The sequence below is a fragment of the Camponotus floridanus genome, unplaced genomic scaffold (assembly GCF_003227725.1).
Source record: "Camponotus floridanus strain SB8 unplaced genomic scaffold, Cflo_v7.5 scaffold4, whole genome shotgun sequence".
NCBI classification, from domain to species: domain Eukaryota; kingdom Metazoa; phylum Arthropoda; class Insecta; order Hymenoptera; family Formicidae; genus Camponotus; species Camponotus floridanus.
The window spans coordinates 944060-960739 of NW_020229547.1; the positions used below are offsets into that span (position 1 = coordinate 944060).

At 42.4% G+C, this 16680-nt stretch overlaps 1 protein-coding gene across 2 annotated transcripts in view; it reads right to left on the reverse strand.

The window, feature by feature from the left end:
- LOC105248823 (semaphorin-2A) overlaps nucleotides 1–16680 on the reverse strand; it is a 260142-nt gene that overhangs the window by 20838 nt on the left and 222624 nt on the right. For both annotated transcript variants that reach the window (XM_025411511.1, XM_011253830.3), the window contains 2 exons: nucleotides 12471–12558; nucleotides 7076–7127 (listed from right to left, as the gene is read on the reverse strand). In XM_025411511.1, the coding sequence (XP_025267296.1) occupies nucleotides 7076–7127; nucleotides 12471–12558 (140 nt within the window). The remainder of the gene's footprint in view (nucleotides 1–7075; nucleotides 7128–12470; nucleotides 12559–16680) is intronic.

Here is a 16680-nt window from a genome sequence, read left to right on the forward strand (position 1 = left end):
GACTGTGATTCTACCCTTTTTTGCTAACCGTATGCGCGTATCATACCTTTTCTTGCGCGACTCCGTGATTTGCGCAACAAAAAACGCACGATACGAATGAGCGCACAAGGAATACCGAGGGAAACGAGGCGACTAATATGGCGATTAAAAGTAATGAGTTTCTAATATTCAATGACGAATAAAGTACGATGAAAAAGAATTACGTTGAAATATGTATGGAAATATCGGTGAAACGATTTATTGATGACGTGTAATTTTTATTTAATTCACTAATAAATTTCAAAAATATATCACACACATTACAATCAAGCATTGAAGAACAAATCCAATAATCGAATAAGAATGGACGGCTTCCAAATAACAGAAAAAAAAAACGTAGATCGAACTTTGAGGAACAGTGGTAGGTAGTGGTGGTCGTGAAGACAGCGACGAAGATCGAAAAGAAAACACTGTTGACAGTTACTTCGTCGGATAATAGGACAGTTTCGTAGTCTGCAATTATCAGCGTCGTTGAGGCGACACCATCTGAAGCGGAGTTTGCTAGTGAGCTCTCTTCGTCGAGGATCCTCTGTTTACAATTTCGATGTTTGCTCAACGACTGAAGATTTTTCACCTTAGACGTGGACTTACGAACAGAAGCTTCCGGCATGTTTCATTCACGGAACAGAGAGTTACTCTCATTCTTTCATTTGTCTCGTTTCGCGTGATGCGATTTTCGCCTGAAGTTTCTCTTGACTTTTTTTTTTATGAATCTATCGATGGAGGAAAGATGTATGAGAAAGGAAATCGCATAATCATACCTTCGTGACTTCTGTCTTTATTTGACGCACCAAAAATACGCATTAACAATAAAAGAATCAACCGCACACTAATGTAATAAACACGAAAAGAAACGCGAATTACTTGCGAAAGTTCTCGCAACTTATATCTGATGAAAGGGTATTACGGAGGAAGAAGAGAGCTGGCCCGAGGGCAAATTCATTTCTGTTACGCGCCAAGTCGGTGGTGTTGCGAAGGAAAAAGAGGGAAGGAGAAAAATCAAGAAAATGGGAAATGTGTATACGGCGACGAGTTGGAAAATCGAGAAACAAGAGGTCCGAGTAAAGTTCGAAAATTTTTCATTTCATGCTCGCCATTGTCCTTCATTTCTACGGAGCGAGAGTGTACTTCCGCTTGATTACGGGAGAAACTGATTTATAAAGGCGCGTTCGCGAGACTCTCTCTCTCTCTCTCTCTCTCTCTCTCTCTCCGAGGAAACTGCGACCATTCGGTAACCCGTTTGCGAGTTGCGAGCGAATAATATACGACACGTTGCGCCTTGCAAGAAAGCCTTGTAATTAATTTCTCGTCGAAGCGAAGCGAGAGCTTGGAAGACGATACTCGCGCGCTTAACACCACTTTCAATATAGCCTGTAAATATACCGGGGCATAATGCAATTTACCGGCTTGTCGATAATGTTACAATGCGTATACGTGTGTGCGCGCGTGCGCTATTTATATACTTTACAAGAATCGTTCGGATAATCAGCTTTAGATGGTCCTAAAAGGTATGAAATATGATGCAGTTCTCGCGTGTCTAGAAAACATCGAAAAGTAGTGTAGAAATAATAAAAGTATCACGTAGAGAGAAAAAGCATTTATATTAAATAAAACTGAAGATTCTCTTCAGGCATTTACGAGACCTGTCACAAATAAAATTTTCTATCTCGTCCCATATGCTGTCATCGATGTGTAATATAAAAAATTTTTGCAAATATCTCGCCCCGTATTTTTTCTAATACTCCACATCAAGAAAAAGACAAGAGAAAGAGAAACTTTCAGTTATCTTTTGTACTTTAAAATTCATAAAAACATTATCGAGACGTCATGCTTGAAATCATGAACCATATGAATCTTGTGACAACTACATATTTGTTGAAGAAAATTTATCGTAACAATCTTATATCGAATTCATTGTCGCGATAAATCCATCCGCGTCGCAGAAAATGCTGGTCGGTCCCTAGTTGACAGAACGGATAAGAAAGGGCAGACACGCGCGAGAAGTTGAGGGAGTAGAAATTCCCCCTGCGAAAAACTAGGCTGAAAGTTATACGTGTACTACGGTGCTAAATGTATATTTAATATTATCATTTTAGGAAGCAACGCAGAGGCGGCCGTTAATTTCAGATATCAAGAATTGTTTACTACCATGCGTGGACCTTGCGCTCGTGTCACGTGCATTTGCGTATGCACCGGAATGTCAAGTATCCCTTCGTTTCCGCGCTTCCAAATGGGTTCTTTCAGTGGGAATATCGTCGTTTCGCGAGGAAGAGCCGCCGTATCTCATTCGAGCGATTTTACAGCCGTGTAAATCCTGTAAAGGATTTTTTAATATTTCAGTGACGTCAAGTAAACGTAAAACCGCTCGACGCTCCTGGGCCAATCTTCCGCTGTCGAGCAATTTTTGTGCAGCAGCCCTATAGATATCAAATATCGTTGCGCGTGTGTCGGCGAAATCATCGTCGAAATATCGGACGTTGAATCCCCGCTCCATCTCAGTTTGGACGTTGCTTTATTGGACGTAGCGGTGGTTTATAGATTTCGATTTTCTCGACGAGATCCGCGCGCATTTAGGTTCCGCTCCTTTTACCATCTTACTCTCGCACACCTTCCTCTCACTTACGCTTTTCATCCTATCGCTTCCTGCTTCCATCGGCTGCCGCATGCTTTATTCACGGCGCGGCCGAGCTCGTCTCGGTCTGAGCATCCAATGTCGGAATTCGTTACGCGATCAACGATGGACGACTTCTTTTCGCGTACGCCGGCTCGATCGATACTCCTCCTCGTACTTCGGGATCGATCAGACGATTTCGTCTTATCGTATAACGCTGCTTTGCCGTGAGAAGGATTTGCTGCTGCTGCTTCTCCTTCGTATTGCACAAGACCCGAGTACTTCGGCGAAGATGTAACGTGCAAAAAAATAGCCAAGTCGAGCGAGGCTGGTCTTATCGTTCGATGCACGTTCTCGAAGACGATGATAAAGATACAAAGATTGCACGAGCGCGCGTCCATGGAAGCAAAATTACCTGGTCTCTCGGTTATACCAACTCGAAATCGCTAAGCGATTGGTGCATTTCTCTTTATCGAATATGCATTTACTCGGTAAAGTTATTCTTTCATAATCTTTCTGCTTCGAAAAAAATAATCATGCATCGATTAACATTTTTTTCTTTTTTTAATTTTCCGAAATTGCGCATCTGAATCGCAGTCATCGGGCAAACGTACTCGATATTTTTCTAACCCAAAAAATATAGTGAACGTGCGTTTCCCTTCGAACAACCACAAACAAACCTAAAATGAGAAAGTTTATTTTTAGAAAACACGCGTCAACTATATCGATCCGTTTTGCTTGTTGCTTTTAAAATGCGCCAGGGGAAAAGAACGTGCAACTCCCGTTTCGCGTGTATTCTTCGGGCATCACGCAGCAGCCGTCCCTTTGTAGGATATGCGGAGCTTAAAACCTCCCGGCCGTCTATTCTAGCCACGTACTATAACTCGCCTGGAACGCGTGCGGTCCCTCAGGGCGGACGCACGAACTCGTTTCTTCCCCTTATGAAATTGTAACGGAGGCAGGATTAGCATGGAACATTGTCTCCGTGGCGAAGGGTAGGTTAACGTTGTAGCGAGATGCTATCGAAATCGACCCGACCGTCGAACGTACCTATTTCCATCCTCACTTTCCCGAAAATGTCATTTTAAATGTACATCTTTAATCCCGAGGAATATGACTCTCGTGTTGGCATGTATCTATCTTCGGGTTATCGTCAAAATGGAAATTTATGGAAAACGCCAGAAATGGACTTTGAGCGAATTTTTCGCCGTCGAATTGTTTTCAAAATTTTCTAATCTTCATCGTACAAAATATGTATATAATGAAAAAATGTATAAATAACTTTCTAAACAATTTAATAAATTTTCAGTGATATCGGAACAGGAGATTAATCGTTAGATTATTAGAAAATTTCTCATGTAAATAGCGGTCATTTAAAATATGAGTCGTATAACCGTCGTATTCTCACCCCGAGACCCAAACAACCACTTGAACATATTTTTCACTTTTATCACCCATCACTTGGCTATGTTACTTTTCTTGCCCACTCGACTTACAATATATATAACTAACACCTTCGAGTCGATCCGACCCCATATTCGGCATCTCTCCTCGCAACATCCGCCACGATCCTTCCCGCAGTCGGACGATCATCATACATATATGTAAAATGCAAAATTGTATCATCCCACACGTGATATTCTTTCTTGCATCTCCTTTACCTCTCGCGTTCACGTATCTCGCTTTCCAGTTTACCCTACATCAGCATCCCTGGCAGATCGAAATGCTCCAGGGACCTAGGGAAGGGAACAAAAGAAGGGGAGAATGGTTTCTGCGGCCTGCTCGGGCCCGCGCGTTAACGTTTTACGGCCACATATCGCTAGCACGAAAATCGAAATTCCGTGCTCGTTCATTCTCAATGGAATCGAATTCTGCGGTAATGGTAACACACCGATCTCGTAATGCGATTGTAACCGAACCGAATCGTTCGCGTCCCGAAATTACGGAATCAGACGGAGATGAAATTTGCTGAAAATAACACACCTCACTCTCGTAATAATCCACCGCATGTGATTGTTTAATGCAATCGCACGGAGTAAGTTGTCTGTTGTTGGCGAAACTACCAGCTATTAGAATTATTTCATGTTGTTTCATAGTTTTCCCAAACTTCGCGGCGGAAACGCTATCGTTGGCACAATTTTCGAGCAACTTGTCCGCGCAGAAACCCCAGCATGCGGAACGTAAGTTACATTCGCGCAAACTTTATATCATCCCTGCACGGTGAACTCGGTTAGGATGGTCCGTCCGTGCCGAATAACTCTCTCACATCGTGTACATGAATTCGTTCCGCGCACCTAATGATCACGTACGGCCCGGAGGCGAAGACTAACTATCCACCATGCTTCGACGTTTTCGCGTCCCCGGTTCCCGTGTGACCGCGTTGTCATCCACGTTAAAATTAGTTTCAGCGCCGTCACAATCGCATCTGGCATGAAAGCCGAAACGAGAAACGACGGGGTGACAGAACGAGGGCGGGCCGGACGCCCCGTTTCCTCTCCTCTGTTCGAGGCAGTTTTTCGTTCTCGCGACAGGTGGTGAACCGACAACGATACGAATATAATTGCATTTTCGAATCGTCGTTTCTCCCCCAAGCATCGGTCCGTCGTTTTTTGTCGCCTACCTTGTCCGTTCGAGAAATAATTTCTTTTTTCGGTTGGAGTCATACTTTTTTCACAAGGATATAAACAGACGTAATAATTTCGTACGAAATTTAATAAAAAAATTAATGCAATAAGAAAAGAAAGAATCGTACGTATATCGATTATTTTCTTGCTATTATTATCTGTTTTAAGAAGAAATGTACTTGCGGTTCACCGGTATAAAGATACTCGAAATTATCCGGAACCGCTTCTCTCATATAAAACGTTCCGCTTTGTGTGTATATATTCGCTCTTGGAAATGTTTCGTTATATCATTCGAGCATCCTTCACCTCTTTCGCGAGGAAAGTCTGTAGATAACCGTCTATTTTCTCAAACAGTAGAAACCGACTGTAAAATCGTGCCGCGCGATAACGCGTAAAACTCCGACGCCACTGTCGAAGTACTAGATACGAACTACTTGCCGGAAGCTGTAGGTCGAGAGCGGAGGTAGGTCGAGGCAGGTGGAAGAGCTTGTTGGAAAGAGCCGGGTGATTTTCCAATCGGGGCCGCGGGGCGTTGTCGGAACGTTCGTTGTTCTCTCGGAAGGGAACAAATCGACGAACAACGCCGACAATCGGATTTCATTCCGGTCGAAGTCGGTCGAACGAGACGGTCTGTAGGTAGCCACCACCAGGTGGATGCGACTCTGGCGCACCTTGTCGCAACCGGAGAGAGTTAAAAAGCAATTTTCCCTCTCCGGCCGAACGAGCGTCTGGCAACCAACTACCATTCCTGATGTAGAAGAACATCAGGAAGGCGAGATAGCAATTTTGATTCAATTCCCGATTGATCGAGCGCGTCGCATTTACCCAAACTCGTCCAAAAAGTGTGCGCATTTTTGTGCGCAAAAAAAATCTCAAATGTCACGATACGAGTGGAAACGTGTCAAGTTATGCAATTGTCGCATTATGTTATATATAATACAATTCGATGGCTTCGTAATCGAAACTTATCCACGATTGTTTGTATCTCGGCTGTCACTCGAACGAGAATATACGCGAATGCACTTTGCGAGTTTTTAAATCGAACACATCATATGCATTTAAGCCGGACGAGGGAGCGCGTGGAAAAAAATCATCGTGCGATTCGTTCATCCACAATGGATCGGTTAGCCATGGTAGATACACGTCAGCTGTTCCAATGACGTCGATGTCGTTTCGCTCGACTATGCATGATTGACACTTTTATGAGGATGAGCTTTCCAAGTTACGATCTGGACTTTTATCGCCCTCTAAAATGGGGGAACCAAACATCACGTGACGTATTTGAGGCTAATCAATACAATGGTTGTAGAGAAAGAGAGTGCGTGTTATAGTGAATTACGTTCTTTCTGAGATTTATTGGTGAATTTTTCGGTTGATTTTTTTTTTAAATAAATGTACAGCTCTTTAAGGGGAAAGAGAGACGAATACGAAGCAACTTACAATCTCGAGAAAGTAGCGAATAATATCATTAAAGTTTCTTACAATTCCAAAACATAATTATATTAGATTATTATCTCTACATTTTGCCCGATGTTTTAAATATACTCGGTATATTAAAAGTAAACATTATATCATGTATTGTATAAATAAAAGTTATAAACTTCATTAAAGTTATCTCAAAAGTCACATTAAAACATATCGAGATCCACATTTTCACTCTTGAAGCTAAAGTTTAATTAAATGTTTAATTCCGCTCGTTCAATATTGAAATCGAAAATAACTCGGGATAAATGTATGCTATATTTAATAACATGCCAAAATGCGGATATTACAAAATAGCCTAAGAGCCTGGACAACTCACCTCGCAGTTGGAATGACTGATGTTGCTCAGATTTAGCCTGAAGATCTTGTCCCTGAAAGCAGAAGAGGAAAGTTTCGTGTTAGCGTAACGGCCGAATTAAGCGTGGTCGCGAGATAGACGAAAGGGTCGAGGGGTAAATTTTCATTCCCAACGTCTGCGAGATGCATTACTCTCCGTGACTCGACCCTACCTTATCTCGCCGCCGTTATATATGGTTGTGTAGCACCGCGGCACTTTGCTTACGGCTTCCCCGACATAGCGAGCGCTCACAAACGGCACGGAATTTCTATGAGGGTAGAAAAGGAGACCGGAGGCTAGAGTGGGATGAGTCGCTCGCTCTCTGACCGAGTTTCGCATTGTCTCTTCTTTATTCGACGGTGGCCCGAAGTCGTGTCGTTTTCATATCGTCGTCCGCTTTTATTCGAATCTTATTTCTCGAAAGTCAACCGTCGCGTTCAACGTTTGGGATTTATGGTCAAGGACTATAATAGGAATCTCAAAGTTGAGGGAATCGACATAAACTATGTGAATCACTACCATGCGACGCTTCCCCCGAAAGTTTTCCTATTAAAGTTCATATAATTACGAATAATAATTATTTCACATAATTATTCGCCCAGCATTAACATCAAATTTCGAATAGTATATTTCATGCATTTCGATTAATATAGAGCAGACGTTCGTTACCAGCGTAAAGTCTTGTGTGTATGTGTGCGAGAACATGTACGAGATTTTCATATAAATTTCCCCGCGACCACCGCGCGGCAATCTGAGGTGCCGCGCGTTCGATCATACGTGAAAGGTATACGCACCGCTGGTGCCGCCGATCGTAAATCGAATTTACCCAGTTTTCAAATGTTTCGCAACATTAACGCCGGCGCGCCGCATAACTTTATCCCAATAGCCATTCATCATCGGCTTTCAATAGAAATACGCAGTCAGACGGAATGCGCGCGCGAAACGCGCTAAAAAAAGAAGGAAAAAAAAAAAAAAGAGGAGAACGTGGAAAAGGAAGACCTATCCCTCGGCGGCTCTCCTTTTTCATTCATTCTGTGCATCGCGCCGTGAAAAAGTAAATACCAACGTAGAAAAACAAATCCGTACTTTGGAATCTACCCGCGTCGAACTTTCGTCTCGGCGAACTTTCAGAGGGTTCGGCAGGTGGAAAGGAAATGTGAAGAAGCAAGGGGGAGGGGCGCGAAAACGACGGGGATCGTCTACGTGCTGGCACGTCGCTCATGCTATCGAAAGAAAAAATTCGTAGAAAAGTAATTTGTAGGGGAAACCTGGCGTAAAAGGTGGGGTTGCGCTGCAGAGTCATCGCTCAGCTCGCTTTGAAATTCGATTGGCAAAACGTGCGTAATCAAACTGAAAAATTACTTTGCCATTGAAAATCGCCGAGGAAAAATTTCATTAAGATCTCATTGACACGCTTCCCTGACAAGTGGAACTTTTTTTTTCTCTTCTTTTTAAAAAAAAAAAAAAATAAAGAAAGTGTGACTCGCGAGAATCGAGAAAAGAATTTGGTTCAATTTAACATTTTAACATCGCCCGAGGAGCTTCCGCGGGAAAGTTTAATTAAAACCTCTCGAGCAGTTTGCGCAGGTCGTGCTGCAATTTCTTAAACTACAAAAGACGGGGCTGGGAAGAAAATTTCAACATATTTTATTGCTAATTCGTAAAAAAGGAAACTTTATTAAAGGTCGATAGAGCGTTCGCGAAATCCAGAAGCAACGAGATTACGACCGCGCGTGTTGCGCTTTCTCGTTCAAAATAGATCTCCGACAGCTTGAAATAACAACTACACGCACACCCCGCGCTTTTGTGTTTAGTATTATATACGCATACGATTCTACTCGCGCGCGCGCGTGCGTAATACGGACATTTTCACCGCGCGCGAAAAGGAGCCTGACGAATGCCGGGCGAAATCCGAAAAGCATCGTTGTCTGAATTTGTGGCTGAGCGTGACGGACAGCTCTGACCCGGGATGCATTATCCAACACGTCGAGATCTACTCTCCCCCTCTACTTCATCCTGCCCACCCTCCTTCGGAGATTCCGGCCTGGGAAAATACATGACAAGGGCCAGGAAAGTGGCGTTTGCAACAGCGCTATTTATCCCGACGCCTTCGGGAAAGAGATGTATATGCGCGGCAAGATGGGTTTAACATAATAGAACGATTTTAATAATTCCTGGTATAAATCAACGAGCACGCATACGTATACGACGGAATATTGTTACGTCGGCATTTCAATAAACCGCAATGCAGCCCCGGCGTTATAAAACGTTACTCTTCATAAAATAAATAGGGGAAAGCACGGAGTGACATAAAAGCGGATAAAACGTTACGGATAAAATGCATGGATTTAACGCGATTTAATCTAATTCCCCGATACAATTTCGTCGGATGTAGCCCGACGAGTAATCCGCAGCCAAATCGATATACGACATCCGAAGTGCTAACATCGACGAAAACGTCCGGTGGAGAAAGCTCAATTGCCACGGTTGGTTCTGCAACGCCAGACGCCCAGTGGCAGTTTTCACCTCGCAAGCGTTCGCGACCGTAACTCACTTCTCTACGTTATCACGTGCTTCTGCCGGTTGTTTCAGCGAGCGTTAACGGAGGTGAAATCTCTCGCGTAGCGTTCCCAGCAACGGTTACCGAGGACAATTAGGAGGAAAACCGATCGCGACTGGATGCGACGTGTTAATCCCGTCGCAGTCGCTTTTTCGGCCGGATTGTCGCGAGCGCGCGACGCAAGGTCTGGAGAGAGAAAGAAGGGGATGCGGGCACCGAACGAGATGAAAATGTGATCGACGAATTTTTATCTCGTTTCGCTAGACGCACGCCAGACGACGAGTCGACGGATATAAGCGAACTGTATTTTTTTTAGCGTATTGCCCCTCCCGTGCCGACGACGGGTCTCCGGCTTGATAATTGGAAGCGTTCAATTAGCGTGCCTTAATTGCGGAGCGAACCGCAACGCGGGTGTCGATTCTCAAACTACAATTAATGGCTATCACCTTTCTAATTAACGAGGAACAATGTTCGCGCGTGTATCGATCGTCGTGCGCGATAACAGAGGAAAAAAGGAAATCGTAAAGAACGAGTACGGAAGGGCGAATCGCGATCTACTGGCGCAAGGTCTAGCACGAGACGATCTATCGAAAAATCGAAGCTCTTAAAATCGTTTGAAGATTGCGTCTTGCGAGATCATGAAGCTTAATCGATCCTTATCATCCGGGACGTCGAAACGATTTCTCTTTATGCGAAATTCTTATCGGAATTCTATTCGATATTGTAGTTTTGCGAATAGATACGTGTGTATATATATGACATGAGGCGAAACGATACAAGTACATGGAACCAAGCCAGGAAACAGGAAACGTTAAAGTCGAAATAGCCGCTTTCCTTGGGAAATGCAATTTATTGTAACTTTTTTCTTTTGTCGTCCCATATGGTGGTGAGCTCATCTCGTCGCAAAGATGTAAGAAAGAGAGAGAGAGAGAGAAAAGGATGAAAAGGTGGAGTTATCTCAAAAGCGGAAACTTTTATGCGCTTATTTTTTTACTTTTCCATTGTGCCAAAGTGATTTATATCTTATTTAATTTGATTTTTTTTCCTTCAAATTACATTATTGCCAATTTATCTTTTATCGATAATGAGAAAAAAAATTGTATTTTTTTCAAGTATATGCGATATATCAAGAAATGCAATTATTTCACAATAGATGTACGTACAGAATCTATATTCCGAAAAAAGAAAAAGTTATAAAATTACTATTGCTGCCTGCGCATATTATAAATTATAACGTTATTTATTCATTAAATGATTCCGAAGCAGCAAGGTCAATTGAATCTCATTTCGTTGACGAAAGCATATTTGCTTGCTCGAATCAGGAATTGTGAGAGAACCTCGTAAGACGATCCGTCTCATCTCACAAAGGGATTAAACAAACGTTATTCCTCGTCTACCTCGGGATTTCTCCGTATCCGCAAGCATCGCAGAACCATCCCCGCTGAGTCTCCATTACCGGGGTTTCGTAGCATTTTGCTGGCATTTACCAAATTAAGAGAAGGGATGCGACGCACAAAAGAGAACGGAGAATAGGAGGGCGAACGTTAGCGGATGGTCTGCCAAGGGTGGCGGCGAGCAGAAGCGGCTGGAACCGAATCAAGAAATAATACTCCACTGGTAATGATGCGACGTTTCCCTCCCGCAATCTGCACCGACTCCTGGGAACAGCGTAGGGCCGACCCTTTAGCCTTTGCTCGCCCGCCGAGTCACCATCGAAGAAATAATAACCCGATACTCGTACGAACGCAACGAAGAGCGGCCGATCGATTTAACGGGTTATTACTGCTACCTAGGGAACGGCAAGAAACTCTCTCTCGCAACTTTTAATTACGGCTAAGTTCCATGAGAGAACTGAATAGAAGGAGAATTGGGAAATATTGAGAAATAGAGGGAGTTTGGCACACAGTATATAAAACAATTAGTACAGCATTAGTAAAGAAGAACTTTGATGGCAACGTTAATTTAGAACTAATTATTCATTGCTGTTTACGATGATATATATATATATATAATAAATCGTGCGCTTTCGTTTGCAACGATTAAAATTGCTATGTTTCAAGGATGAAATAGTGAATTCATTAATTTTGATCTCTGTTGACACGACGTTTTTCATTTCGTCGACAACTATAATTGCCGAGATCGTCAATTTCGATTTATATTATATGTTTGCTCTCCTTGCCGTTTTCCTCCGCAGCTCAAAGATCTCGAGTAAATTGCCTTTCTGCCAAGTGAAACATTTAGAGCGAGAAAATTCTGATCATCTTCTGTAAAGTGAAACAAACGAGTAAACAGGTTCGCGGTTTTCACGAACAATAAGGAGAAAATTAGTAGTAAAAAATAAATACAAAAATATTCATACAATTCGCGAGTTAAAACAATCATTTAAAATAAAACATTTTAAAATAACATTTTTCAACCTACTTCCTTCATTCTAAAAACGCGATATCCAGGCGTCGATTCCACATCGCCTATTCGATGATAATTATTATCCTGAAAGCCGATATCACGTGTAACGAGTAATCCGTCAAAGTTTGGATTACATCCGATTATCCGGCGACATTGGAAAAATTCGATCAAACAGCACGATTCCGCATACGTTGTAGAATTTTAATCACAGCAATCGTAAAAATCCGTAACGTAGCACGTACACACACACACACACACACACACACACACACACACCTCCGTACACGGCCGCGCGACGACGCTGACGTAATGCCACTGTCCTCAGGCTTTGACGAGGGAACGCGGCAACTTTTCCCGGGGATTTTCATAGCGTGACATTTTATTACGGAGCTGGAAAAAAGTTCTACTTACATAGCTCCGACGTATAGGGCGTCCCTCTTACTGTCCAGATAGAGCGTCCTGTAGTACAGCATGCCGCAGCTGAATTCCCGCACGTGTTCTGAAAGCAAAAGTAAATAAGGGGATTAAACGCGACGTCCTAGCACGGCGAAATTCATTTTCCGCGGCGCGGAAACGCGGCGGAACCGCCGCGTCGCGTCGCGGCCCTGCTCGCCGCGCGCTCGCTCGCTCGGGATCGTTAGATTTTCATTATGACTTTTATAATAACGGCCGGATAGTAAGGGACGCCGACTCACCCGCTCCTCCCTCCTGTCGACCCCGCCGGTAATCCGGCTAAAGTCAACTCTGACTTATCTCTACCGTAAACTCGTCGGAATTACACGGCACGTAATGCGCGCTCGACATTTTCGTTTCATCGGCCAGCGCGGATTCCGCTGAAATCCGCGCCGCGGAAACGTCCAAGATCAACGCGCGGATTGATATCAGCGAGTTAACGAATCAAGGGGAAAACTTTTGTTATCGTCTTTGGCACGAGAGTTTGCGATTTGGGACAATGACACAAGCATTTCAGGTGTTTTTTACCTATTTTCAAAATATTGAGAATTTCATGAAAATTGTACAGAATGTCCCCTTACATATGTTTAGAATCTTCAGTACAATTTTTAAATCGATTCAGTAAAGCGTTCACAAGTTATAAGGATTTTAATTTGCACCGAATTAACATGGGTTCTTATGGGAAACGTACCACGTCGATTCGAATGACAAAAACACATGGAAATAATATTCAGAATTTGTTGAAAATTTGCAAAAGTTTAGATCCAGAGGAAATATTTGGTCAAATAATATTATACAAAATACTAACTGGTTAAAAAGATATTAAATATAATTTAATGAAGTTAGCCATGCATATATGTCACAAGGCGAAATTCTCTGTCAAAAGTTAATCATTTCGATCAACAAAATTCGGAATATTTCAGTAAAAACGCAATAAATATTAAAAAATACATCTCTACACTGTAGCTAAAATCAAATTGTAATATTCCATGCAATTTTTCATACTCAAAATACATCAAAAGTGGATATTCGTCAATATTGATTTTCAGCTACTTTTTGCTGGGATTGTACGTAAAAAACAGCCTTAATTTAGTTCAAATCAAAATTTGAGTGTTACACATGTTTTTGTCTCCTTACTACAATTTTTCAACGAGAGAAAGGACACGTTGCCCCAGAGCGATAGCTACCGCAGTGTTTAAGGGTATTAAGTCAAGTCGATTATCATTTGCAGGTCGAGAGCTAGACCGTATAAAATTCACGGACCAGTCGCTGTGGAAAGCCTCGTGAAAGAACGGTCGCTGCGGCGGCTCTTGCCACCCTCGCTCCTCTTCCTTTTCTTCTATCTCATCGACACTGATCTGTTTAACATATGAAAGAAAGCCGCCCCTTTCTAAATATACTCGTTCCACTCTGAACTAACAGAGCGCGAACAATACTATATTTTATACGGTATCAAGAGGGGCTGACGTCGAATGAAAGGGGTTCCTATTCTAGAACAGAGCTACTCTTCCTCCGCACCCCTTTTCCCTGTCTCCTTCTCTGGCGCCTCTCTTTTCCACGCGCGCTAACCAATCGTTCTCTCTCCTCCTCGCGAAACGTAAGCGGGGGATGCAAAAACGCGATCTCGTTTTATCTCTGCGAAACGACCCACGTTACGCCGCGCTCCCTCTAATGTCGGACTTATTCAAAACCAATGTGTGCCATAGCTCGTTAGATCGGCTCAGATAAACCACGGTTCTCTAGACTGTGCGCCTGGAAATTTATATTCATTCACCGACACACACGCGCGACTTTTCCGTCCGTGTTTCTCCTATTTCCACCGATTCCGTTTAAATGCGCTCGCGACTCGTTTCGCCTCGAGAGCCAAGCGCGTATCAAACACGAGAGTTTATTTTGATCTTATCGTCGTAATAAAATCGTATCGCCCGCGTAAGACGACACACAGCCGCACCTGCCGCTCGTTGTATCCGAGTTAATATAACTGTTGCATCCTGTGTCGTTCGCGCGGACGCTTCTATTTTCGACTCGCGATAAAACCCGCTGGCCGTGCTGCGACGCCGCAATTGTTAATGGAGTAAATGTCGTCGCGCGACGTAGAATCTATTTATACAGACAGAGAGCGAAGCTCGCGTCCCTTTGCCGCAACGTTATTTATGCCACGCGACGAATAGACTCCGCGTTGTAATAATGCGTCTCGTGTAGTCACTTTTGTACGTCCATTCAGCAAAATCGCTCTCTAAGATATATGCAGTCAATTCTGTCGCCGAGTGTAAGTAATTTATATATAGTTGTTCCTCTCGTAGCATGTATTTCGTTAACGCACGACGCGGCCACACAATTAAAACTTTGCAGTTTTATAATTTCAATACGTTTCGTAATTATTCGATAATTGTTACATTGTTTTCGACTGCATTGCGCGCTAATATTTGCTTAATTAATTGTACGATACGCGCATAATATAAATAATTAATCGTTCAATATTGATGCGTCGGAGAAACATATGGCTGCCACCGCGCTGGGTTCTCTGACAAATATTTGCCTTCGTGTAATTTACCGCCATTAAAAGACGTCCACGTCGTGTATTGCATATATGTATACGTGCGCGCACAAACACACCTACTTATCGTAAATTACTTGCAACGCACTCCCATAAGAACGCGCTTCGAACTTGGAGGGACGATACAATCGCTAATCGATGTTGTTAACGGTGCGTGATAATGCCCTAACGACCCTAGTTGCGGAAACCATTCATTTGGATTTGGTAGCTCCGACGCAACGGCCTAATACTTTTACAGTATTTCTTAATTAAGCGCACGTGGAGGGAGTATTAGCGATCTGGAATCGTTACGAATCTTGCGGCCGTTATATCTCATAAAAAAAGAGAAGGGCTGCAAAAACGGAGGGTCGCGGAAACGTAGAAACACATTGTCATCGCAAATATATCTCGGCATACGAACGTATAAATTGTTCTTTATTTTGTTGATTCGAGAATCCAAACTGTTATCCCGGCCATTCTTTACGATTATGAGCGCAATATAAGTGTATATATACAAAATGTGCATGCAGTTATCTCACGAAAATAAGATTCGTTAACTAATAAGCTGTTTATCGAGTTAAACGAGGTGCTAGAAATTATTTCGAGAATTTGAGGATATAAATGTTTTTTAGATTCTACGTTAATCCTACGTAAATTTAAAATAGAGCTCGTTTTTAGTCAAACGATCGTTAATACCGTATTTAAACCCCACCGACTTTAGAATCTCAATATGTAACGAGAGAGGACGATTCGCTCTTTAAATCTTCTCTGTGTACATTGACGTCATGCTCCAATTCTTGCGTACACGTTTTTGCATCTAAATGCATTTCCGCGAAAGCTTTTAATCGCCATTTGCAGAGCATCCGATTTTGGACCGAGCAATAAATATATAATCCGACTTTCTGAAAAACTTGTTCGATATATTCTACAGTGTTATTTTGTGTGTCCTATCCACGAGCTCTAAATTTTCTGTCAAGATACGATGAGAGAAGAAATTTACATTAGGAGTTTAATCAATTCTTTCCACACCCAAAATGAGATAATTGTAACTATAATTTAGCATAAAAATAGCATAAAAATAAAAAAAAATTTAATAATATTTTATATCATGGAAAAATTTGTCTTTGATACTTTTTGCCAATCCGGATGTTTATATAACTCACTTTTTTCTATTTAAAATTTGCAACGTTTTATGGAAATAAGAACTGTGTAAAGGAAGCGCGCTACGTGGATAGTTGTATGTTAATGAAGCAGGTATTGAAAAAGCGAGATGATGAATAATGAAACAATATCGCACTTGAATTGAATCGAACCGAGAAGATGAACGATAAGAGTCAACGTAGTCGATGAGGGATTTTTATAAAGTTTATTGCTTTTACTCTATGATGGCATTTGTGAGATCGCTTCGCCTCTTCGCGAATCGATTTAAAATCGACTTTAGTCGAAAACCCAGTGCTCGCGCGAGAAAAATCAACTCGGGCTCGCGGATTATGGGATCGCGATGATATAAAATCGATGGGACGATATTTTCGAGAATGATCTCGTAAAATCGATGGTTATTTTTGAACAACTTGCGTCACATACACACAGAAATTCGAGTTGCCGCACGCGATTTTCGACGATAACGACATC